This window comes from Taurulus bubalis (assembly GCF_910589615.1).
Source record: "Taurulus bubalis genome assembly, chromosome: 4".
NCBI classification, from domain to species: Eukaryota; Metazoa; Chordata; class Actinopteri; order Perciformes; family Cottidae; genus Taurulus; species Taurulus bubalis.
The window spans coordinates 11,532,224-11,557,698 of record NC_136592.1 but is presented as its reverse complement, the minus strand read 5'-3'; the positions used below and the strand labels follow the sequence as shown (position 1 = coordinate 11,557,698).

At 43.0% G+C, this 25,475-nt stretch overlaps 2 protein-coding genes across 2 annotated transcripts; both read left to right on the top strand.

The window, feature by feature from the left end:
- Window positions 1–1,434: 1,434 nt before the first annotated feature.
- cbfa2t3 (CBFA2/RUNX1 partner transcriptional co-repressor 3) lies at window positions 1,435–15,827 on the top strand (the record flags this gene model as incomplete). The annotated part of the gene is made up of 10 exons (XM_079217057.1): window positions 1,435–1,555; window positions 3,812–4,053; window positions 4,443–4,532; window positions 6,602–6,783; window positions 9,257–9,540; window positions 10,189–10,274; window positions 11,313–11,502; window positions 12,108–12,176; window positions 14,738–14,928; window positions 15,453–15,827. The coding sequence occupies 10 exons, from the start codon at window positions 1,435–1,437 to the stop codon at window positions 15,825–15,827; spliced, it is 1,830 nt and encodes a 609-aa protein (XP_079073183.1).
- A 6,558-nt stretch (window positions 15,828–22,385) lies between these two features.
- On the top strand, window positions 22,386–25,382 carry pabpn1l (PABPN1 like, cytoplasmic; the record flags this gene model as incomplete). Its single annotated transcript, XM_079217299.1, has 6 exons — window positions 22,386–22,457; window positions 23,366–23,489; window positions 24,022–24,089; window positions 24,181–24,287; window positions 24,420–24,507; window positions 25,053–25,382. 6 exons carry the CDS (start codon window positions 22,386–22,388, stop codon window positions 25,380–25,382), a joined length of 789 nt encoding a protein of 262 aa, XP_079073425.1.
- Between the last annotated feature and the right edge of the window lie 93 nt (window positions 25,383–25,475).

Genomic DNA, 25,475 nt, shown 5'->3' with positions numbered 1-25,475 from the left:
TCTTTCCCTGTGTCTCATGACAGGACCACCCTAGCAATGACCTCTACTCTATCCTCATAAGGATGTGAAATGTGAAATAAGGCTTTTGTTTGGGTTCCAGGTCTGAGAGAACAGACCAAATTACTGTTTTAATCCAATAATACATTAAGAAAAACAGAGCATTATTAAGAATCAATAAAGTCTACAATGTGGTTTGCATCTGCTTTGAACATAGACAAGGATCTTCTGTCCTCCCTCTTTCATTATGAATGCATGTGTTTACTACACATATTGGTGGTGTGTAGTAATAGTGCAGAAATACACACATTTATGTTCTAATACATAAACTGTGCTGCATATTTATTTAATTGTTTTTCACTGCATACTGCACATTTATTGCACCCCCCTGCCAGTTGCACACATGTACATATACTCTAAAACTATCTTCTCTCAAGTCATCACACCTCTTAGCTCAGGTTTACATTACAGGAAGATCTGGTTCCAGCAGCTGCAGTGACAGACGGACGCATAGACGAAAAGACAGTCAACATGCCACAGATAAAGCACTAAAAAACAGACCTGCTGTTTATTTATTCATTATATATATATATATATATATATATATATATATATATATATATATATATATATATATATATACATAGTCTGACTCGTGTATGCAGTTGTGTGCATGACGGTGTTTTTGTTGAAGGCTCTTTGCCACGAATACAGAGCGTAAAGCAACAGTCTTCACACACGTGTGGAACATCCACCGCGTGTCATGTTTTCTTCTCATGTCCCTTGTCGTACCATCCATTCCCTTTACCCTCCAGAGCCTGGTCTTGCCTTGTTTGGTGCTGGCAGGGTGCTGGCAGAGGACAGTGAGACTTCTGGTCGCAGGACGGAGCTCTGCTGAAAGTCCAGTGATGGACAGCAGCAGATCCAGCTGCACTTGTCACTGGCTGTCAAGCCGGCTGTCTGAACTAGGGGACGAGAGGGGACAGGCGGAGAGGAGTGAGGAGTGTGTGCATGTGAATATATGTGTGTGTGTCTGGGGGTTGGAGGTTACAGTGCAGGGGCACTGATTGGGATGTCAGAGAAAGGGAGAGAGGGAAGAGATGGGGGGAGGGGAGGCTCTCAGTCAGCAGCAGCAGCTGAGCGAGTGAGCAGGTGTTACTGTATGTCTCCCAGGCCCATGAATCTCCAACAAGAGAGACACAATACAAGTTTGGATTCATTTCCACTCCCTGCATTGATTTATTTGGTCTCTTATGGGTTCAGGAAACAAACGATGCTTCCCAGGTGAAAATGTCAGTGGTCTCCTCCTTAACCAGCTATCTCCACTCCACTGAAAGTATGTTTTTTACTCATTCTGGAGCTCCATCTTGATGACCTTCTTGTTTTTTTTTCTTCTTCTTTCAAATCACAGGTAGCAGAGTGCAGACGTTTGGAACAATGCCAGATTCACCTGCGGATGTGAAAACCCAGCCCAGGTCCACCCCACCCACCATGCCTCCTCCACCCCCGGCTGTCAGCCAAGCAACCAATCGCAATGCTTCATTCACCCCGGCTACCAGTAAATCAAGTAAGGACCCTTTCTATTATTTTAGTTTAAAAATCCTAACCTGAAACTATTTAGCTGTACAAGACCCACAGTTTATGTACTGTGAGATTTATGTTTTCTTTGACTTGACTTCCGTTTGTGAGGCATCATGTCAGCAAGCAATTAAACAGGCAGGTGTGAGAAAAACAGTGAGCTGCTCGGCGTGCTGAACAGCCTCTTCATTTCACAGTAAGCACTGGAGAAGACAGCCATAGACATGTGAGCTGGTTCATTGCAAATTCTCTATAGATCTGACATGCCCATCGAGTCATATATTTTGTAATTTGTAGTTCAAATGCCATTTGGCCTCCAAATCAAAACTTTACTATAAATTAGGGCAACCAGTGGCCGAGAGGTTAAGATGCATCAAATACCCGGTCTCTCTTTCTCTTTTGTTTCATGTCAATTTGTAACTATCCACTGCCCCCGAAAAAATTTGTAGGAGTAATATGTAGTTTATTCTTGTGACAGTAGGATTTCACTGATGATGTGTCAGCGTGTTGTTAAGACCTGCTACATGTTAAAATAAAATTATTTACCGATCAGTCTGTTATAAATTACACAAATAAATAAGCTTCTGCAACTTCAAGGCATCTACAATTGACAACATGGCCACTTGTCCCTCCGAGCTCAACTGTCATGGACACTTCATATGCTTGTGTAAAGGGAGAGAAATCTCAAATATGTGTTTCTTCCCTGTTCTGGTGAACAAGTGTCACTTGGGTGTCAGGTGTGTGTTGCAAGCATCTATTTGAGTGTGTGTGTGTGTGTGTGTGTGTGTGTGTGTGTGTGTGTGTGTGTGTGTGTGTGTGTGTGTGTGTGTGTGTTTGTCTTTTGGTGTGCAGAATGCCCTTGCTAGTGGGACAAGGGTGAGCGCATGTGCGAGTGCGGCTGTGGCATTGTGTGTGCATTCGTGTCCATGTTGTTTACCAGCTGGTTGGGCGGCGTAGCAGTGTGTAGACTATTTTCTTCCCTATATAGCATTGACAGGCCATGTTGTTTCACCTGTTGTGGCGGACGGTCAGCAGTGTAGCTCTCTCCTTGCACCTCTCTCTAAAATCAGAACACAAGTGCTGCCTGTTGGGATCACATGGGTTAGTCCATATGTGTTCAGGCCCTCGACCCACAGATTAGAACAGCAAGCATGCCTCAAAGGAGCCACAGGAACTAGACTACTGAACACTAAACTGTACATATAGTCTTGTTTTGAAGAATGTGTACAAGATGTAGTCGTGTTACATTACACAATGGCTAACTGCAGAGTCCTGAATATATTTTGAAAAGATGAAGTTACTGCAGCGGTTATTAAATTATAGTTTGGATGTCGTGCTGAGTGTAAGTGCTTGCATATGCTGCTATAATGAAAAACAATCCTTTAACTCTGCATTTCATACACAGGCTACACTATTTGTTTAATCTAAGAAAAAAAGATGTTATATTTTGTCATCATTAGTTATTCAAACACAGATATGATGTACATACATTTTTTTAATGACACACTGACAAGACTGGATTTGAGCATTTCATAAAATAACTTTATGTTCTGACACTTAAATCACAATTAAATGTACTCTGCATGCAATTTTATCCGACTAGAGTATGAAAATATGAAAACAGGGGAAAGTTCAAACGTGTGTTTGCGAGCTATTTGTGAGTTTGTTTGTGCCGGTATTGCAAGGAATACATGAGTGATTATATATGTGTATGAATGCTGATGCTATTCTGAACCTTAAAGCTGCAAATCTACTTTCAGCTGGTGGACATGTGTAGGGCCAGATTTAGCTACACACCTGCTATTGGAATAAAAGTAACACAGGCCACAGGACTATTTTTGGCCCCTCTTTAACAAGTTCCTCTTATAGTTGTGTTCTAGTAAGTGAGTGAGGGGGAGAGGGTGAAATAGATTGATACAGGGGGAGATGAGAGGGTCAGATGGTGCCACTTGTGAGACAGCTGAAGCTAACACACACACTGACAGCGCTCAGCCAAACTGGCAGAAAATTGCACCACCGAAGTCACAATGTGCATTATATGCTGCAGGCATGGTGTCAAATTAGAGTCTATTGTGTGCCTTACTTATATTTAATCTTAACCACACACTTCTCTATCAGCAGGAAATAAGTGCTTCTGCCCACATCACGCCCCCAGATCTGTCAGATACCCCCCAGGCCTCTCCAAAACTACTGACCCAATTCACGTTGTCTCTTCCTTCTGTCTGTTCATCTGCAGTGCTGAATGGGAGCAGCCACTCTCCTACATCGCTGAACGGTGCTCCGTCCACTCCCAACGGCTTCAGTAATGGGCCGGCAATGTCGTCGACGGCCTCGCTTTCCAACCAGCAGCTCCCGCCAGCTTGTGGTGCCCGACAACTCTGCAAACTGAAGCGCTTCCTGACCACGCTGCAGCAGTTTGGCAACGACATATCGCCTGAGATTGGGGAGAGAGTACGCAGCCTTGTGCTGGGGCTGGTGGTAAGTCATGATTATAGACTGCTGAAGTATTGTAAGGAATCTTTCCAACAACACTACTCTATATCCATTCATTCATCCAGACGTTATTTAACTTTGTGTCTACGTATTATACCTGATGATAGTTAAATATTGTGATGCAGGGAATTTTACATATTGTAAATTGTGCAACAATCAGAAAGTACGATCCCCTTCAAGTCCCGAAAGTAAAAAAATAAAAAATGTGCTCGCAACTTGATCTTGTTCTCATGTGATACAAGATACAAACTAGATACAAACAAGATAAGACAAATATTATTTATTAAACCTCATCTTTCAGGACTTCGAAAGAGAGTGTTATAAAAGTGTGTCTCTTAGCGATTCTTTGTCTAACTCCCTGTTGTCTTGGGCAGAACTCCACTCTCACCATCGAAGAGTTTCACTCCAAACTTCACGAGGCCACCAACTTCCCTCTGAGGCCGTTCGTCATTCCCTTCCTGAAGGTAAATACTTGTGCACAGATTTGATGTAAGATTCAAAAACACACACACCCAAAAAACCTCTCCGCCCCGTTGCCCACAGATACGTGCGCGCGCACACAGGTGAGCGCTGAGCACACACACCAGCGGACAGGAGCGTAGAAAAATATGTCGCGTGAAAAGTAGACCGCTATATCTGCGTTTTAAACGCTCCCAGGGTGAAGATGCAACAGCAGCTCTCATGTGAGGAGCAACCGGAGTTCTCCTCGCACCGGAGCAGCTCTCTGAACCCGGAGCAGCTCTCCTGCTCCAGGTGAAACGAGCCACGGTGCTCGTGTCTTCTACCAACAATGAGCTGCTGGCTTCACATATTACAAAAGTACAAAGTACACGGATATAAAACTAAGTCATTAATAAATCCATGAACAAATGCCTGTACTTTCGGGTAAATGGTTACGGTACCCGCTAACAGGTTATGCTTGCGCATGCGCGATTTGACGCGACGCCGTGAGCTCAGTGAGCTCGTCTTTTCTTGCTGTTGCGTTTCTCAAAGTAAAAAAACAGATCTAAGCTCAATATTGAGCATGAATTGAGAGAGGCCGTATCAAATCTACAACCCCGTTTATAACATATGTGTCGAGGAAAGCAGTTCACTGCAGCCACTAATACTGATACAACCTGATGGCTCACATATCTGCACTCATTCTGTTTTGTTTGGCAAAAAAAATTAAAAGCTTATTGTTTTCCACAATGAGCTATTTAGTAGTAACTAAATATGAGTAATTTTTTTGCACAGATAGAACTTACACAAAACATTGTCTGATGGGGCAATCTGATTTACTTGAAAGTGATTGCAATTTTCTTTATTCTGTTATTTATAAAAGCACAGATGAGTCACACAATTATGTTATTTACAGAAAAAGTTTGAGAACCACAGCTTTGAGTGTTTGTGTCGGAGTCGCCGCCGCCGCCTATTTTGCACTATTACAATACTTATAGGCAACTAGTTATCATGTCTTCCGCTCCATGAAATGCATGTTAATGCTCAGTAGTACACATATGGTACTTTAATGTATTTGCATTGTAATAAAATGTGATCATTTTAAATGGGCATATATGCAGCTGAAACGGGTAGCCTAGTGCATCCCACTTTTTTCAACATAACATTTTAAAACATTATAGTCATTATGGCCTTTATAAAAATGATTGTTTTGGGGGGAGGTGGGGTAGTGCACTATAGGCCCCTGAGACGCGGCTTAAGAGTTTGTCCTTAATGGAAAAAAAACATTCCCCTTACATTACTTTTATACTTTTAAGTAGTTTTTAAACCAGTACTTTTACTTAAGTAAAAAGCTTGAGTTGATACTTCAACTTTTACAGAAGTATTTTTAAACCCTAGTATCTATACTTCTACTTGAGTAATGAATGTGAATACTTTTGACACCTCTGTGTATACCTTACCTATGTGCTCCTTCCCTGTCTGCCTCCAAGCAGAAAGGGTTCACTGAGAGGCGCACAGGGAAACCTTGTTTTGATTGGAAACCTGTAGGTGTGTGATACTGTATTAACTGTGCTTGTAGTGCTAGCAAATGGTTGGCTGTGCTTGTGAATGCTCGTTAAAAGTGTTGTGTGTGTGACCTACTGGCAAGCGATGATCCTCCACATCTGGGACATTGCAGCAATGGCTGTGTTATATCAATCAAACAGGTCTGAGAGAGCTATTTGACAGCATTGACACTCACACACACATACACAACATACACATCAGCTCACTCAGAGAGCGAGCAAGAGCAAGAGAGAGAGAAAGAAAGAGAAAGAGAGAGAGAGAGACATGGCAGAGAAAGGTGTCAAGGGCATTGTCTTATCTCCTCCTGTCTCTTCATCTATTACTTTGTTTTTATTCTTGCCCTAATCTGGCATTATTTTTATCTCACCACATCTATCTGTCATTCCACCATGAGCCTCTAGCTCACTTCTTGTCCACTTAACACCCTTTACATTTACATCAGCTCAATAAATCTATTACCTTCCTGCAACAGTTTATTTTATTCCTAATCCAATCATGTCTGTCTTCCCTCTCTTTACCACTGAAGGCAAACCTGCCCCTGCTGCAGAGAGAGTTGCTCCACTGTGCCAGGTTGGCCAAGCAGACTCCAGCTCAGTATCTGGCCCAACACGAGCAGCTCCTCCTGGACGCCAATGCTAGTTCGCCCCTCGACTCCTCCGAGATCATGCTGGAGATGAATGAGCACGGCAAAAGAAGGACCCCTGACAGGTAGCACAACTCCAAATAACACAAGAACGCATATACATAGGCAGACTATTTCTCTCTCTCTCTCTCTCTCTCTCTCTCTCTTTCTCTCTCTCTCTCTCTCTCTCTCTTTCTCTTTCTTACACACACACTGTAGATGAATTATTTCAGAGTATTTCAGAATGCCAAGTTAAGGCTTTAAATCCTCTGTGCAGGAGGCGGAAGTCTGGACAAACCCAATGCCAGGCTGGCTCTGCCAGCTGTCTGAGAGGGAGGGGTGAGATAAATGCACTGTAGGAAAAGAAAGAGAGACACACATACAGAAGAGAAGAGGGAGTTAAGTACAGTAAATGTCCTCAGCACAACAAAGACGGACAGAAAGATCAACAGTAAAGCTATGGTTTGCAATTGACCAACATTTATCCATAGGACATTATTAGCTGGCATTTCTCTTTTCTATACTCCTTTTTCTTTTCTGATAATTTCTTCATCTCTCTCTCTCTCTCTCTCTCTCTCTCTCTCTCTCTCTCTTTCTCTCTCTCTCTCTCTCTCTCTCTCTCTGCGGCTGCCGGCCCTACGGGCTCCCAGCAGCTGTCCATATGTCAGGGATGTGTCCAGATGGTGATGTGCTGACCGTAACACTGAGCACATCCTGAGTGGGGTGTGGAGAGGTGGGCGGTGGTGGTTTAGATGGTACTAGGGGTTGGAGCTGTGCAATCCCACTGTAATCCGCACACCTCCGCCTCCTGACCTGTGGTTTATACACAGCAGGAGAGGTTCGGTGGAGGAGGGGGAGGGCGGTTCAGGCTGGAGCAGGGCCTACATCGTGCCAGCTTTTCCTCTGAGTTGTCAGATAGAGCCAGGGATGAGTATAGCAGACGTACACAAATATACACATGGATAACTGAGCACACTGCACACAAATGCATAAACACTGCATCTACATAGGGCAGCGTTGCATTTATTTGTCTGTGATCCCCTGGATGATAAAAGAGTGATTTGCATCGGAATGCCTGGCTATTGCCATCCAGCTAAACAGATTAATATCAACACTCCCATTTAAACTGTCCAGATGGCTTGAAAAAACAGCCTCTCTCTCACACACACACACACACACACACACACACACACACACACACACACACACACACACACACACACACACACACATACACACACACACATACACACACGCTCACTAAAAGTACACACAGACACAAATGAGTTCCACTAAACATCTGTCAAACACACAGTGTCCAGCCCACATTGCCCCTTAAGACAGAGAGAAGGGTGGGAGGGAAAAATACTTATTCAGATTAAGAGTTTGAGACTCAGAGTGTACAGTTGGACTTGGCTTTGTTTGATACATATGGCGTACAGCTGTGCAAAAGCTTTGTTTGGAGGAGCATTGCCTTACTGTAACTCAGCAGGGATATGTGTGTGTGTGTGTGTGTGTGTGTGTGTGCATGTGTGTGTGGGCGCGCGCGTGCGTGCGTGCGTGCGTGCGTGTGTGTGTGTTTGCATACACCATGTGGGAGATGTTGCTAGACACATTGTTCTGACAGTTTATGACAAACTCAAACTCAAACACAACCAATCAGACATCATGAAAATCTTTGACATATTTTTACTCAGGGCAATTGTTTGCCCCTTGATCTGATTTCAAGGGCATTCTGGTCTTTGCTTGGGTATGTTTTCCTGAACTATGAAGTAAAACACTGGGAATGCATATTTAGCCTGGCAAAGCCATCGCACGGTTTTCACATTACTCATTGTGGTCTGGCAAGGCCATAGACTAGCTGGAGAAAGATGAAGTAGCCAGCACAAAAGTTATTTCTCTCTCTTCAGACTTTAATATGGTGTCACAAATCTGTTTCTGAACACAAGTGAGGTGAGAAATGAGCCATGAAGTGGCAGATTTGTTTTACTAATGAGGGTAGTCATGCTAGCATCAACACAATTTTGGAGTGGCCCAGAGTTCATCTGAAGCAGCTGAATGGATTCTTGGTTTGACATTTGTGGAATAAGGGTACATGTGGTAGTAGGAAACGGAGCTTAAGAGATACAGTCTGCCTGTGCAGGGGCATTGCATATGGGCAAATAAACACTGGATTTTACAACAAAGATCTGTTGTTGTTGTCGATCATAATACACCACATAACATCCCCCTGCACTGCAGGCCTTAGCCTGTGATTAAACAGTACAACTTTAATCCCATGTTTTTGAATTCTGGATGTTTCATGAATTAACATAGCAGTTGGCTCGGGGTCTACTTTCTGATACTGTATTCTAATAATTCCGTAGTGCTGACATTATCTACTGCCTGACTTAATATTCTTAAATATATCAGTCGTAGAAGCTCCTACAAACTGCTCATTATTAAAAACGCAAAATGATATAGTATCATGGTAAGCCATGATGCCATATACTACATATGATTACTGAATGTTTTAACATTCACTATTGTTTTAACCAACTCCTCTGTCCTCCTCTACAGGACCAAAGACAGCTCAGAGAGAGATGGGTTGCACCCGGAGCACATGGCCAAGAGGCCGTGCACCATCAGCCCGAGTCAACGCTTCAGCCCCAGCACGGGTCTTCCTGCTCACCCACCAGCCAACGGCCTCCCCACACACCCTCCCAACGGCCTGCCCCACCCACCCAACCCCCAAGTGGGACCCCAACACTATCGCTTAGAAGACATGGCCCTGGCGCACCAGTACAGAGACGCTTACAGACACAATGAACACCGCGACACCCGGGACAGGCTCCGGCCGACAGGTAGGACGACTGCATTTACATTGTCAGATACATCCATAGATCTACGGTCCTCAGTTATATGGTCAGATGATAGACTGGTATATATGTATGTGGGCTGTGGGCTGTCGTAGAGAACAAAGGCCAGTTGTCAGTCTAGTGTGATAATCCTTGTGGCAGTGCTTCTATATAAAGACCACATCCATACATGCTTATATGCGACTACAACTGTGGCAACCATATATGCCTTCCTCCTGCTTTCCCAAAAAAAGAATTCTTCGCCAAGTTGTCTTACTGATTAGATACGAGGTAATAGCATAGGCACATGACAGACTTTTATTTTATTTTAAAATGCAACTTTGGTAACTAACTTGACGATTAATAAAGAAAAATACAATAAAACAATAACAAAGTAGAGGAGAAGAGGAAAAAGTCCATCGCACCCATCACAAGATATTAATGAAGTGTCATCTGCTCCAACACAAATATGGGCAGAAAATGGAAACATTTTCAGGATTAATATTGTTTATTAGTATGGACTGGATATAGAGTTAGTCAAAGATGAACATAGCTAGTTAAGTATCCACCCTGCACTGGAGTGTTTTGCTGCTTGGAGGCATAATACAGAATTGTGTGTATGTGCAGAATCTCACCCATCTGTTTGTCTTTTAGCAGTACATGGAGCACGCCAAGAGGAGGTGATTGACCATCGTCTTACAGATCGAGAGTGGGCAGAGGAATGGAAGCACCTAGATAATGTAAGTATCAGCATGGTGGCCGAGTTTAAAGCTGACCACCTCTTCGTTTTATTCATAAACATTGTGGAGCAGTGGGAAATAAAGCAGGTGATTTAAGTTAATTTTAGTGAAACGGGAACTGTTGACAGACAGAAAAACCTCAACCCCATCAGAGTGTGCAGTTGACGGACATCTGACAATAAGAGGTCTGTGTCAGTGTGCTGAATTAACAACAAACAGACACCTATCTGGCTTCGAGGCACCCAACTCCATGAAGACAAAATCACGTTGACTAGACACACAGACACGCACAGACAGACACGCACACACAGAAACAGGGCCCCAGATGGAGCTCAGGACCCAGTAGAGCGCAGCTCCAGCTGGGGAGAGCAGCTGAGACAAGAGCTGCAGTCATGGAGAGAACCGGCCAGGCCTGGACCCCTGCCAAATTAGAAACACTTCACTGAAATAAATATAGCTAACTCAGAGGGGAGGGAGGGGGCGGAGAGTCAGGGGAAAGAAGGCAGGGAAAGATGAATGGGAATAATGATATGGATTGAATGTCAACCATGCTAAACCCATTTAGCAGACCGGGCTGGCTCTGGAAACACTGGACACCGTGGAAAAAAGTGACACTGTTTACAACAGAGGTGGGGGGGAGAAAAGAGTGGAAATCTGTTGAGTTGGCAGGGAACGGAGCAGAAGGGTGGAAGGAATTGGCTCAACTTTTGTATCAGCAGCCCAGCTGTTACATTATCGCTGTTGTAATGCTCTTAGACATTGAAATTAACTGACAAGCACACAAGGCCGCGACAGAAACACAGAATTGCGTACAAATGGATTTATCAATTTCGGTTCATTTAAAAAAGAACTCTACTACTGTATTGTGAAGATTATCAAGTTTATTTTCTACTTTTCTTGGGAACTGTCCTGGTCATGTGTTTGAGTCATAAAGATTTACATTTAAAACTAATTGTTTAATATTGCACTATTGAATGTCTCCTGTTGATTCATCACAAAGTCACTGTTTAACTCATCCTCAACCCTGTAACGTTGCAGCTCCTGAACTGCATCATGGATATGGTGGAGAAGACGCGCCGCTCTCTGACGGTGCTGCGCCGCTGCCAGGAAGCTGACCGGGAAGAGATGAATCACTGGATTCGGCGCTACAGCGACGTGGAGGAGATGAAAAAAGGTGGGAGCAACGGACAGCACTGCCTTCCTCCTCCTCTTCCTCCTCCTACTCCTCACCACAACTCCTCCTCCAACACAGCTAGCAGCAGCGAGTCACTGCCCATAGGAACTTCCTCGACTGCTGAAAGGCAGACAGGCAGACAGACAGGTAGACAAATGCACACAGGGTATGCTTGGTAAAACAAAACACTCACAGCAAGGTAGGGCTTTTTTAAAATGCTGAAAATGTTTAAATTTATCAATTTAGACACAACAAGTAACTTAGATTATCTCATTCTTCTGCAAATGGACAAATGTAAGGTCATACTGCGAGGCAATACAAATCTGGTTGCAACATCCTGGATCTTTAACTAACTTACTGCACCCTTATGCTACCGGCACGTCATTCATAATCAAGACTTGTATTCACATCTAACTCTCATATTCTCATTGCTTCCCAGTAATTAGAATAGAAAAACAAATTCTTAAGAATTTAGTAAATTGACAACAGCTTATTTACTGATAATGCCACACGTATCGTGTGTATTGGTCCAAAAAAAAGAATTGGAAAGACCTGTGTGTGTGTGTGTGTGTGTGTGTGTGTGTGTGTGTGTGTGTGTGTGTGTGTGTGTGTGTGTGTGTGTAATTGAGACTGAATGTGCTCCTGCTTGTGTGTTTCAGAGATCCACAGAGACTTCTTACACAGGCCTCCCTCAGGATACCTGCCAGAAGAAATCTGGAGGAAAGCTGGTAAGAGCCAAGCATCCCCTTCTCTCTATTGTCTTCATGATTGACCTCACACAGACTAACAAAACACACACAGTCAGCGTCATCAGTCTTCACGGCCCTCACCCTGGCCACAGAGACAGACAGAGCAGAGGCCTTACAGCCGTAGGTCCATCAGGGCAGAGGCTTGGAGGCCCTCTGTGTCATTAGGGCTAAATGCTCTCCATCTGTCACCACTATGAAAGGCCCCTGCAGTTACAGCTGCAGGGAAAATGCAGTCACCTGGCCCAAAGCAGGTTGTGGCAGCACACCACAGATTAGAGTTTAACTGGTCTCTATTGACCTGAGAAACACAGACACTTTATTGTGCTTGTTTTCTAGCCTCATGCACAGTTAAGTAATGTATTACTGAAGTAAATCAAATACAGACATTTAGATATACAGACAAAATAATCTTGACCATGGTTATTATTTTTTGGCCCAGTTTGAGGCCAAAGGGAAGCAGGCGGGGGTGTTGCATTGCATAGGCCTTCTTGTACACTGCATGTTAGATAGAGCCCATCCCAGGAGTCATCTGGCTCAGCCCTTGTTCCACCCCAGTCCCAGCACTATTGTGTTGCAGTCATACTCCAATATCCTGCAGAGCAAATATGCTGGCTGCTGCTGTCGGCAAAATACCGTGCTGCATTTTCACCAGCAGAAAAAGCTCTTTTAATTGCAGTTGTTTTTCATACAGGTACTACAAGCATCCCGCTCTCCCCAGCACTAAAGCACCTCCAAAACAGGCAGGGTGAGAAACATATCTTTCTCCCAGCATCTCACCTTGGTGTGTGTGTGTGTGTGTGTGTGTGTGTGTGTGTGTGTGTGTGTGTGTGTGTGTGTCTGTGTGTGTGTGTGTGTGTGTGTGTGTGTGTGTGTGTGTGTGTGTGAGCATGTGTCACCTCTATCTCAGCAGCCAGGTAGTCTGCCTGATGTAGCTGCAGCACCTCTTGCTTTTAATTAAAACCAGACACGTATTCTCTGGTCTGGTTCAGGTTGAGAGACTGCAGTGCCTTTGAAAAATAAGATCTGAAGTGTGAAAAAGCAGGCAGGAATAACACGTCTCAGGGACTTGCCAAATCCCTGTGGAATTAAAACGTTAATATTGCTGTCCCCGTGTTTTCCATTAAGTGCTAATTGCCCCAGCATCTGCTATGCAGTCTCCTTGATAAGAATTAATTAAATTTGCAAACTAATCTTAGTTGTGCATGCATTAGGCCAGATAATTGAGAAACTCGGGATAATGCAGATAGTGTTTTGCAACGAAGAGAAGAAAGAAGAGGAGGAGGGGTATAAGAAGAAAAAGGAGCAGAAATGAAATGAAGGATAAAGGTAGAGAGGGAATGATGGAATGAAGGAAACCACTAAGACATGTGTCTGAGTGTGACTGTATGTTGACAGGATTGATAGAATATTAACTTTTTAGCATAGGAATCAAGCTCAGACATGCACACAAGCACTCAGACATACATACACATGCAGCCATGTGCACATACACAGCAAAGTGTTGGATAAGGCTCCCTCCGCCGCCTATCTTTTTGCACAGTAGTTTGAGTGGAGCGGCAAGGAAAAGTGACAGTTATTGATGAGTTCCCACTCAAACAAACATTGACTGGAGGAAATAGGGAGCAGTGGAGAGAACAGTGTCAGTCTCACCTCCTACTTGGTTGGCCTGACACACCTGGATAGCTATGTGTGATATGTGTGTCTTAGTGCGTCAACTATCCATATCTGGAAGAGATGGAGCAGGAGGTTAAAAGTCATTTTCTCTGGAAAAAAAATCTGATTGCAGACAAAATTGACATTTTAGAGGAATTCATGTCGTTGTGATCACAAGATAATACATTAGCATTTTATGTGGTATACACGTGTATTTGGAAACCTGTATCTCAAGTGATTTATAAATCAACAAGAAAACATGCACTGTACATATGTTGTGCACCGTGAGGCCAATAATGAAAGATGGCAAAATGTAATCACTTCTGCCTCTTACTGAGAGGAGACTGCGGGAAGTTTCTATTTTTTGACTACCATCTGGAAAAGAGTCTACACACCTGTCTGTTGTAAAAACACGGCCTCCTCACTCATACAGTTTGTGCTTCTGCTGGAAGAACAAACGGCCCCATGATAAAATCTACATCGTAGGAAGCCCTGCAGTGGGGATACGGATGGCGACCGGTGGAGAAATTATTCTCTCTTCACTGTGAAATCTGTCTTACAAATTCTATTAAAATTCTTCTTCTGACAAGATGACAATCAGGCAAACAGGGAATCCCAGGATGTTGTTTGAACAACCAAGTTATAGACAGAACTTTGGAGACATCTGTTGTTGTCAGCACTGGAAATTATTGTGGCTAGACGTGTTTTAATTAATTATTGAAGTCTGGCTGTTTCCCTTTTCTAGCAGAAAGTTTTAAATCTTGGATGATGTACATCTGTTCGCTGAGATACAACAAGATGGCAGCTTAAAGAGCCTCAAAGGATGTCAAAGCAGGACGGGACGATGGTCGTCAGCACTAACACCTCTCTCTCTTTTTTTTTCTCAGAGGAGGCAGTGAATGAGGTTAAGCGACAGGCAATGTCAGAGCTGCAGAAGGCAGTGTCAGACGCTGAGAGGAAAGCCCATGAGATGATTTCAGTAGAACGCTCTAAAATGGAGAGGGCGCTGGCCGAGGCTAAGAGACAAGCCTCTGAGGAGGCACTAACAGTAATCAACCAGCAGGAGGACTCCAGTGAAGTGAGTATCACAGACCCCCCACAACATGTTGCTTAATTCTCCTCTCACTTGTTCTCTAATACCTCACTCTGTCTATCACTCTTCAATGCTCGTTTTCTCCATCCATCACCCTTCACTTTGTCCCCCTTAGCCTCCAAGTTATGCTGTAATGTGTAATCCATACAGCTGGCTGCTCTTGGTCATGTTGTCATCATTATTAGTAGAAGCAATCCAGTTGTCTGTGTGAATAAAAGCAGACGGACCCAGATGGTTGGAGCAGAGTGCCAGGCTGAGGTCATTACTGAGCAGTTGACCACCACCTGCTGGTAACACAAACCAATGGCCTTGGACCAGGACTTAAAGCTTTCAAATCAAATCCTTGTCCAAAGAGTAACAAATTGTGATCAGGCTAATATTGTAAAAGTTTATAAAAAAAATACTTATGTTAGGTTCAATAATATATTCATGTAAGAAAGAGAAGACTTTCCTGGGACAAAAAAGAGACTTATTTTTATCAACCCACTCTCTCCCCACTGTCTCAACAGAGCTGCTGGAATTGTGGGAGGAAAGCCAGTGAGACATGCAGCGGCTGCAACACGGCTCGCTACTGCGGCTCCTTCTGCCAACACAAAGACTGGGAGAAGCACCACCATGTCTGTGGTCAAGGCCTGCAGGGGATGCCAGGGGGCAGCAGTGTCCCTCTAGGCCCCCCTTCCTCAGCGTCCTCCGGTGCGCCCCCCACCCACTCGGAGAGCACTCCTCCAGGAGCCTTGTCCTTGGCAGGCCAGAGCAGTATTGCGGGAGGGGCTGGCAGCGGCAGTGGAAGTGTCTCTGTCAGCCCCAAGGAGAGCAGTTCCAGCAGTGCCTCTCGCTCCACAACTCCAGCTACCCCCGCCTTACTGGAGGCCACCTCTCGCTGACGTCGGAACCTTGTCCCTTCCCTGCATACTGATGCGACGGTGCCCACACTCAACACAAAACCAAACTGAGGAATCTTCATTGCACACTGCTCCCTTTCCTCCTTCCCATATTTCAGTCCTTATTTCCCTCTTATCCTAAGCTCTTATGAAAATCTTCTCACTACCTGATGATAGACTGACTCAACTGGTCACCCTCCCCCAAAAATACTTGTTCTGTCTTTGTCTCCTTTACAATCACAGCCACAAATACAAAGATTCCTGCCTGGGGCTCAGTGTAGTGGAAAGCATAAAACATGTGTCCTATCTCTGTGTTCAGTCACAGAAACATGTCACATGTGTTTTGCTGAAAACATGAGCTTTGACTTGAAGATGTGTCCTCAGTAATGTAGGCACGTTAAATACTGTCTGCATGAGGACACAAGACAGGGATGTGGTAGGCAACAGTGATGGGGGATGACTAGGCTGAATAGCACTTGTATTGGATTTCCCTTTAATTTAGCACCAATGCGAGTGCATTCACTGATGTGGCACTTAATTTACAGTGTCCTAATGGGGACAGGCAAGGACAAAATATACTTTTTTTTCAAACGGATGAGGGAAAGGGAAAAACCTGTGACGCGATTAATTCCTCATAAACACACCTTAGTATTTATGAAATGTTTCTTTCTGGCTTTAAGGGAAAATAAAGACAAGTCCAAATATTCTAATTAAAGAATAGTAGTGGTGATGATGCGGATGATGATAATAACGATAATAATGATATGAAAATGAATTAATTTTAAACTGCTACCTACCTTGCTAGCGAGCCAAGAAAATCTACACCGGACTCACCTCTCTGCACCATTGTGAACCCAAATGAATTCAAAGATGAATGAAAAATAACATGATCCAAACCTTTGTATTACACTGCCAAAGTGAGTAAGTAAGCGATAAGGAGAAGCACTCATCTTATAACCAAACGCAAAGCAACATCACCTCCTCAGCAGATAAGCCAACCCTGAGAGGACCAGGCTGCAGAGAAGCTGCAGAACGGGACCCTGAGATAGTCAAACTTAAAAAAAAACAACCTGTGACCTGCAGCTGCCTCCTGTAGTCTGCACAAAACTACAGTGATTCCTCAGTGATGGCCCAGACTAGTGAATAAGGACAATGCTGTGAACTTGCCTACAAGAAAGACTTCATGAAATGGATGGAAACCCTGCCACAGTGTGATTTTGTTTTTGTTTTAGTGAATGGTACCAGAGGACAGTGAGGAAAAAAGAGGAAAGTAAAAGCTACACGGCGGAGATGATGATACATAAATGGCAAAGGAGCTGCCAAAAACCTCAAAACAAGCTTGAAAACATTGTCCAAGAAGACATTGCATACTATGACGTTTTGTAAAGCTCCACAACAAGGGGATATTTCAAGGAATTGATGTTACCTTTACATTCACTCTCTCCTTTTCCAAAGCATGACAAACAGATAAAAAAAGAGCCTTGTGAAGGGCGGTGTAGACTTGGTTCTCCTCTCTCTTTCTACCTCCCCTCACCCCACACCTCCCTTCTAGTGCTCTTCCCCAATGACTTGACTCAAGTCTGCCCCTTCGGACAGAGCCGCGGAGCAGTCTCGTGGGAAGGGTTCGGAACCTGCTTGTAGATATTGTTCCTCTTTCAAATTTCAATAATGTCTCTTGTCGCCGATGTCCACATGTGCCGCCCTTGTGTATATCCAGAAAGATGGACTTTGTTTTGGTTTTGTTTCCTTTAATTTTCCTCCTTTAAGTTTGGGCTGAGCAGTGAGGTCAGACCAAGGAGGACAGTCGCTTATGAGAGGAAGCCCAGCATTGTACTTATTGTTTGATTTGTTGTATCTATATTAATGAGATGAAACCCCTCTTGTAGAATATTTTGTATTGCTCGCATTGTAAGACAGTGAGAGGACGGAGGTGCAATATGAAGAGAATTCAGCTACTGAATGGAACCTCAGCAACTGCCCATAGGGTGTCATATAATATAGATACATATAAATATATTTAAAGTAACATCAGTAACTTAATGTGAATGTACATAGTATTTAAAGAGGTCCAAAAATGTGTTTGCCAAATAACAGAAACCGTTAAAGTTTAATGTCCAGATTATGATTTTTTCAAAGTACCTTTTATTTCTCAAATTTATCAACCTTTTTTTTTCTCTCACACAACTTAATCAATTTCAATTTGTACTCAAATCAAAGTGTCATGTGGCCCTGAGCGGAGGGGACTGTTGGTAACAGCGGTAAAGTGGCTTCATACAATGCATAGCTGAAAATGGATGAAAACAGATCAAAGGTGGATGGACACTACAGGACTTCTAAATAATGAATTAGATCTTAATTTACAATATTTCAAAATACACATTGTATTACACCAAGAAAATACTTTTATGTTTCACTTTAATCTTTTCTAATTAGTATACAATGGTGCAATTGGGACTCAAAATTGTGTCATGTGCTTCATTCACCGAAGGTCAGTGTATATCCTGCAGGAGGGGACTCAACAGTGTGTATTGACAAAGAAAATCCCAAATATATTCAAAGGTTTGAAAAAAAAAGGAAAAAGTCGTGGCTCAGTTTCAAATTTAGCTCATCCACACCATATTCAAGAATTGTCAAACTTGATATATCATGTCAAGTGTTCTGTTTCTGCCACTGTAGTGACCCTCTCTCTCTCTCATCAACCTGTGTGTGTGTGCGTGTGTGTGTGTGTGTGTGTGTGTGTGTGTGTGTGTGTGTGTGTGTGTGTGTGTGTGCGCGCGTGAGAGTGTGTGTGAGGTTAGGAGTATTTGTTTCCCCCAAGGTACAGGGTGAGCCATTAATGTAGGATTAAGTGATATGCCCGTGTTAAACTGAAGTAAACCTAAAAAATAATTTTGTTACCCAATCTTTTCTTATTTTTTACAGATTACTGTTTATTTGTAAAGCTGCAGGTTGAGCATGAGCTAAAGATCTATTTCCAGGCCAAGAGAGTAGTGTCACATTTTCTTTCCCACAGCCTTCCCAACATGCTCCAGCACTATGCTCGCCTCTGCTCAACACATGAATACTAAACAGTCCCCAGGCCTTTAAGAAGGCCTGTAGCAGCCATGCTCACCCCAATTTATGTTTGATCATTGTAAACGCTACAAAGTTGGCCTCATACACACTTGGACCAAACTTGGAATGAAATGTTCATCAACAGATGGATGAAGTGAATCATTTATTTGGACTATCTGAGACACATAATTCAAATGGGATAAGCTATGAGGTGCCCCTGCCTCTGTGTGTAACATTTATGTATGTATGTTATGATCATTGTAATATGTCATTTGTGTTGACCTCAGCCTTTTTCTGTCATTTCCTCTGTTCCCCCTGATGTCTAGCTCCTCCACTACTACCCCAGACCATTGTTCACACTAGCTACCTCCTGTGACCATACAGCTAACCACCAGGAGAGGTTGACCTGGACTTTGAAAAGCTGGGCTGAGAGCAGACATGGTGGCGCACATTCAAACGTGATCTTATAATTCTGTCTGAAAATCATAAAAACTAAATTGTTGAAAGGAATTGCCATTACTTATGATGTAGAAAAGTATATCCTCACCAGACCTCAGCTGTTTGATCCATAGTTTTGATCACATCCCACTAACCAAACTGATACTGCCAGAATTTAGTAGTAGGTACACGTACTGTACAGTGAAGCTTGCATACTACCAAACTGAACACAGAATCAACCATGACATGTCATTTGTTGTCCAAAACCAATAAAAGCACAGACCAAAGTACTCTATTGCCATAATAGGCTTTGACACAGTGTGTATTGACAGACCATAAATAATAAGGTTAGAGCTCCACTACACCAGTTAACCAAAGTGTCTGAAATACACACAATCAGGGCACAAGAGTGAAGAGCATGTTTAATGAACTCGCTGAGTTTCAAATGTGTAGAATTTTTATTCAAGCAATCAAAGCGCTTGTTGTCTACATATTGAATACTGCTTCTGTAAAATAATAGAAGCAACTTTGTTAGAAAAGCCTACTGATTGCCTGTTCTTACAGTTACAAAGCCTTGCAGAGATAAAAACAAAAAAAAAATAGAATGCATGGTGTGTGTGTTTGTGTGCGTGTGACTGGTGGTGTGTGTGCTTTTGTAAAAAAAAACATAGAAGAAAAATCATACCTTTTTCTTCTTGTCTCTGTACAAACTACTTGAAACTTTCAGAGCTTTAATGAAACATCCCAGACAGACTATAGTGGCAGATCAATTCACAATATGTAGCAACAGCTTTTGTGCAGTAAAATACCACGTTTGCGCACACTACCCACATCAAAACATCATAATGACAGTTCCATTCAACTCTTTAATGCTTTGCGTGTGTCTCCTTGTCTGCAAGTAAGCCCTCAGATAAACTATAACAAAGCCAAACCCAGCAGACCATGTATAAATTACCAAAATGCAACCAAAACTTACAACTTTCTTTTCTGATTTCACTTTGGTTATGTTTTTTTTGTCCTAATTCCCGGCATTAGAGAATGTCAACATGGTCGATTGTGTGGGACATGAGGCTGCAGTCTGTACAGGACAGATCCAGTTGTCTCTCACTGAAATTCTCCCTCCTGATTTCATTAGACAGGACACAAAAGACACGTTCTGTTACGCTGGGCACAAGCTTCATTAAGTCAAATGATATTTGTGCCGAGGTGTCATATACTTTTCTCTGTGAAGATATCATAGATGGCAAACGCATAAGGGCTCTGCTGTTGTGAATATCATCCAAGGGGTCTCCGAACACTTTACGTCAGCCACTTTTCTGTTTCTTTAACTATGTACATGATATGGGCAAAACGCATGTTTAGAAAAAAGGCAAATATTAGCAAGTTGGCATTTGTCTCTCCCTATCCCAACCAGTAACTCTACCAATGAAATTTCAACGCTCATCCGATGTGATGGTGACACGTCCTTCCTGTGAAACAGGCACTGATGAATAGCTACAGTAGAAAGCTAAAGTGGCAAACAGCACTTGTTTTCCCCAAAGCCATGGCTCAGGATGGTCCTGATTTTACCTTTACATAAATTGAAAAAAAGGTTTATGTTTTTTTTTTTTTTTATGTGTAAGGAAGCATTCTATACTGTATTGTGCAATACATTATTACAGAAAAAAACATGTTTCTGTAGGAAAGTTTGGCGCTTTGAAGATATTTCTCCTTTTGTTTTATTTCCCTCTTCAAGAAGGTCCTGTTGCCGTTTTTAGATGAAGTTAACTGTGCCAGAAGAATTTAATTCTGATTTGTATTTATTTCTTGCATGCTTTCCTCCCTGTTGCTAATACTGCTCTTTAACTGTTCGCTCTGTTGGATGTGTGAAGCTGTAAAACATTCTAATTCAGGTTATTGTCTGTGTTGAACAATGTAACTGTGTAATTAAAACATGAAATGAAGTATTCATCACTCTTGTTGCTTTTCTTCTTTAAGTGCAGTCTTATTCTCAGACTACGTCCCCAGAACAGGAAAATTATCCATTGTTATAGAATCAATACTCATTCAAAGGTATTATGTAAACTTCATTCCCTCATTGGAAATATGATGCAGCATATCTTAATGACATACTGAAAAGAAGAAAATAGATATTACAACAGGCCTATACATTTCTACAAAAACATTACTAAACATATATACCACACATACAAATCTCAAACAAGCTCACTCCATTGTCACAAGTATGTATATGCTTCAAAACATACATTCATAGTGTATATCAAGCAAGTTCACACATTTTATAAATAAATGTAATCACATCCATTTAACATTTTGGCCAGGTCCTTTAACCTGCCTGGTAAGCCTTCACAGAGTCAGGACTTTATTCATGCACAGACTGATGTTTTACATTTTTGTGGAGATCCCAAAGTGTCAGACTGAATTTGTAGAAAATGTCTAGAATATTTCCATTTAATGGATAGTGCAGCCGTGAAACTGTTGTGTTGTGAGTGATACTCATCATATAGCCCCTATGAACAACTGAATATATATGAGATATTGTCAGATATCCTAAAACTGGAGGAAATGGACCGGTGAATACACCTTGCTCAGTGATAAAGTATAGCCTTTACTCGTTTCCTTATTCTTCTGGCTTTAAATTTTACATTTTACAATTTGTTTAATGACACTCAGGGATCACTGCAACACCTATAATGTATCTTAGAAATATCGTGTAATTGTAATCAAACACCACCAAATCAATCCAAGATTTTCCGTTTTATTTTTGAAGAATGATACCATTTACTGTAATGGTGGGGGTGAGGAGGGGGCAGAGAGGGGGATGGCCCCGTGTCGATGCGCCAATGGGAGGAAGACATCATCCAGCGTCTTTCTCACGTGCGCGCCGCTGTCAATCAATCTAGCGCGTCATGGGTCTCATTCACAGGTGATATCTATTAGCTTAACCTCATATGCTGTCAGGTGGCCCGTCGACCATCAAACCGTCTCCTTCCTGTGGGAGATCTTTTTTTGTGGCGGTTTTTGGCAAGCTGCAGTCCGCCTTGCAGATGCCATGTTTGAGCAGTGAGCATGGCGGAAAATCATCTGGAGTACGGCTACCTGGAGGGCGAGTCCATCGGGCAGCATTACGCCGAGGACCCGGTGGGTATGATCGTTTAACGTGAATGAAAAGGGTGCCGTCACGTTTTGTTTGTCTGCGCGCGCGTAACATTACAGTAGGGCGGATAAAAAACGAGGGCTGTGACGTTGGGCAAGCAGGTGCAAAGCTATGCTATGTGGTGGTCGTTATTTCCCTGAACGTCCGTGGTGTACAACGAACGACCTCATTGAGCCACAGCCCGAAACGGTACCACATGCCGGGTGACTCCTTCGTCTTGGGAAACAAGCCGGTGCACCGCCTGACCTGGTTAAAGTATTGAAGCTGAAATGACTGCTGGTGAAACCCTCGTTCCTGTGTAGATGCTGTCCTGACAGCTAAACCCACAATAAGTCCATTTGGTGCTTTCATTAGGTATTTAACATTGTAAATGCTAATTTGGCTATGTAAATGCTGTCCATACCAATCTAGTCAGTTCATTTTCTCATATCCAACTCGTACTTTTGTTTTATTGTAAACCAGAAAATAAAAATACAATATCAGTCTGTATCTTATCACAATCTATACCCACTTGGATGACAAATAAAAAAGGGGAAAAGTCTACAATACATAAGATGTTGGGCCACCAGAACAGCTTTAATGCTCCTCGTCAGACTCCATCTGCTCATGTGAAACATGATTCTTTTTTGTGTGTTTTGATGATACAAAACAATATCTTAAGTATCCAATTGCGTTGATTTTGTCACTATAAAGGCCACAGTATACAATTCATATAATTTTCATTCCCAAATCAGTGTATTCCCTGTGTGGAAGCGTCTTTATCTATTCTGTTTCAGCACTTATTTATTCCCTTTTTAACTTGTCTCCTCCAGTCTGGTTTTCAGTGTCAGTTCTATGTATAAGCCACAGTGGCTTCAATGTTCAAATTTCCTTGCGTGTGTCTTTGTCTCAGGAGCTGGCGGCCATCAAGGCCAGAGTTCAGGAGCTGGAGATGGAAGAAGAGACTGAGAGAATGAGGGAAGAGGAGAGGTTTGATGCAGTAGACATGCAGCTACTGACCAGCGGGCCTCGGCTTGGTGAGACTGCACGTGCGTTTTATCTGTCTCATGGTTTGTTACAGTGTCACATTGGTGTACAGTTAAAGACTGATAATGCATTTGGGACGCCTCGACAGCGTATTTTTAGCCAGGTGTGTCTGTGTAGCATCACAGCCTCCAGGCAGGTGAGGTAGCTGCATCCTTCACCATCTGGCTAACACCTGGGACTCTTCACTGTGGTCACAACAGTGTTCGCATGTGCCTCATCACTGCCCAATGAGACGAAGCAGTGAGCTCCAGAGAACCAGAAGGGTCCTCCTTGCTGCCTGTGGCTAGTTTCTGCCTGTGTGCGCGTGTCCTCGTCCCTTTCACTTTCCGCTTCCTCCCTTTTGGTTCCTCCTCAGAACAGAGATGTAATAAGAGGGGAGCCATAGTCTGAGAGATGTGTTAACAAAGACATGAAATAATCAGTGTGTTCATTTCACCTGGAGTGAACCCCAGTGTAGGCAGTATTTATTTCATATTGCATCCACAACAACCGTGTATACAGTTTGTTTTGTTTCCTCCACAGGCCCTTTCTACAATATGACTCCTGAAGAGAGGATAGATGCAGACAACAGATCCGTCTATGTGGGAAATGTAAGACTTGTTTGTCTTTTCCTTATACTGAGCATGTTTTCTTTTATTGGTTTTTCCACATTCCTGTTCTGACACACTGAACAAATCCCAGGTAGACTATGGAGCTACTGCGGATGAGCTGGAGCTCCATTTCAACGGCTGTGGTCCTGTCAACAGAGTTACCATCCTGTGTGATCGGTTCTCTGGCCATCCCAAAGGGTGGGTGCAGCTCGTGCATACAGTTTATCATTTGTTTTTCTTCTCTACTTGACACTGTTTGATCATAAAATACAACTCTTATACATCTTGGCATCAAAGTCTTTAAAAATAAAAATTCTTCCCCTTTTACAGCTTTGCTTACATTGAGTTCACCGATCGAGACTCTGTGCAGAGTGCTATTGATCTGCATGAGACCTTGTTCAGAGGAAGAGTCCTCAAGGTGAGGAGCGTTGCACTACTGAACCATCAAAATAGTTGACTACTCACAACTATCAGTCAAATTATAGGAGTCCACACAGCCTACAGTACTAGTGACACTGAAGTTTACGATGGATGGCAGGTATGGGCATGTGTTGAGTTTTTTTTTTTTTTTTTTTTTTAAGGATGGGAGTGTTTATTTATTTTCAAATATCTATCTAGACTTTGCTTGGTGGAGCTCAGTTTATGCCCATACTGTTTGTAAACTGTAATCGAACACTTTCTCAAACCACGCTAGTTGGTCCTATGTCCTGTAGCCTCACTCAAAAGGTCATAACATTTGGGCTTCACTTAATTTTCACTCCAATGTTCCTCTTTTTAAAGTGAACCAGTCACCAGACCAGTTAAGTTAAAATGTTCTTTGTTTTGAGCTGGTCTCTTAGATTTGAATACATGTAACTTGTTTGTCTCTGCATCCAGATTATCGTTAAGGAAATGCCATGTTTGCTTTCAACAAACTCTGATCATTCTTCTGTACACCAAAAAATGGTGTTCTTTGGCTTGCAGGTAATGCCCAAAAGGACCAACATGCCAGGTATCAGCACCACAGACAGGGGAGGACACAGAGGCGGCCACACCAGAGGCAGAGGCCGTGGTTACCGCCCACCTCGCTACCAGAACAGCTCTCGAGGTAGGTTCCGGTACCAGTCGATCAGGCCACAACACCAAACGCCCCACCCTTACTATGGAGGCCCCTCAGTGGGGAAGAGACAGTGGGGACACATGGACTACCAGGAACAGATGCCTAAACGTTACCCGTGTCTTCTTCTCATCACCCCACCGTCGGATGAGTTGGGGGCGGGGGCGAGTGGACAGCACTACCCTCATCAGCGCTAGCACTACCCACAGCATACATACTAAAGTGGGCAAATGGAACTGATCATTTTAAAGAAGTTTCCAGGCATTACACTGAGTTGAGCAGAATGGACA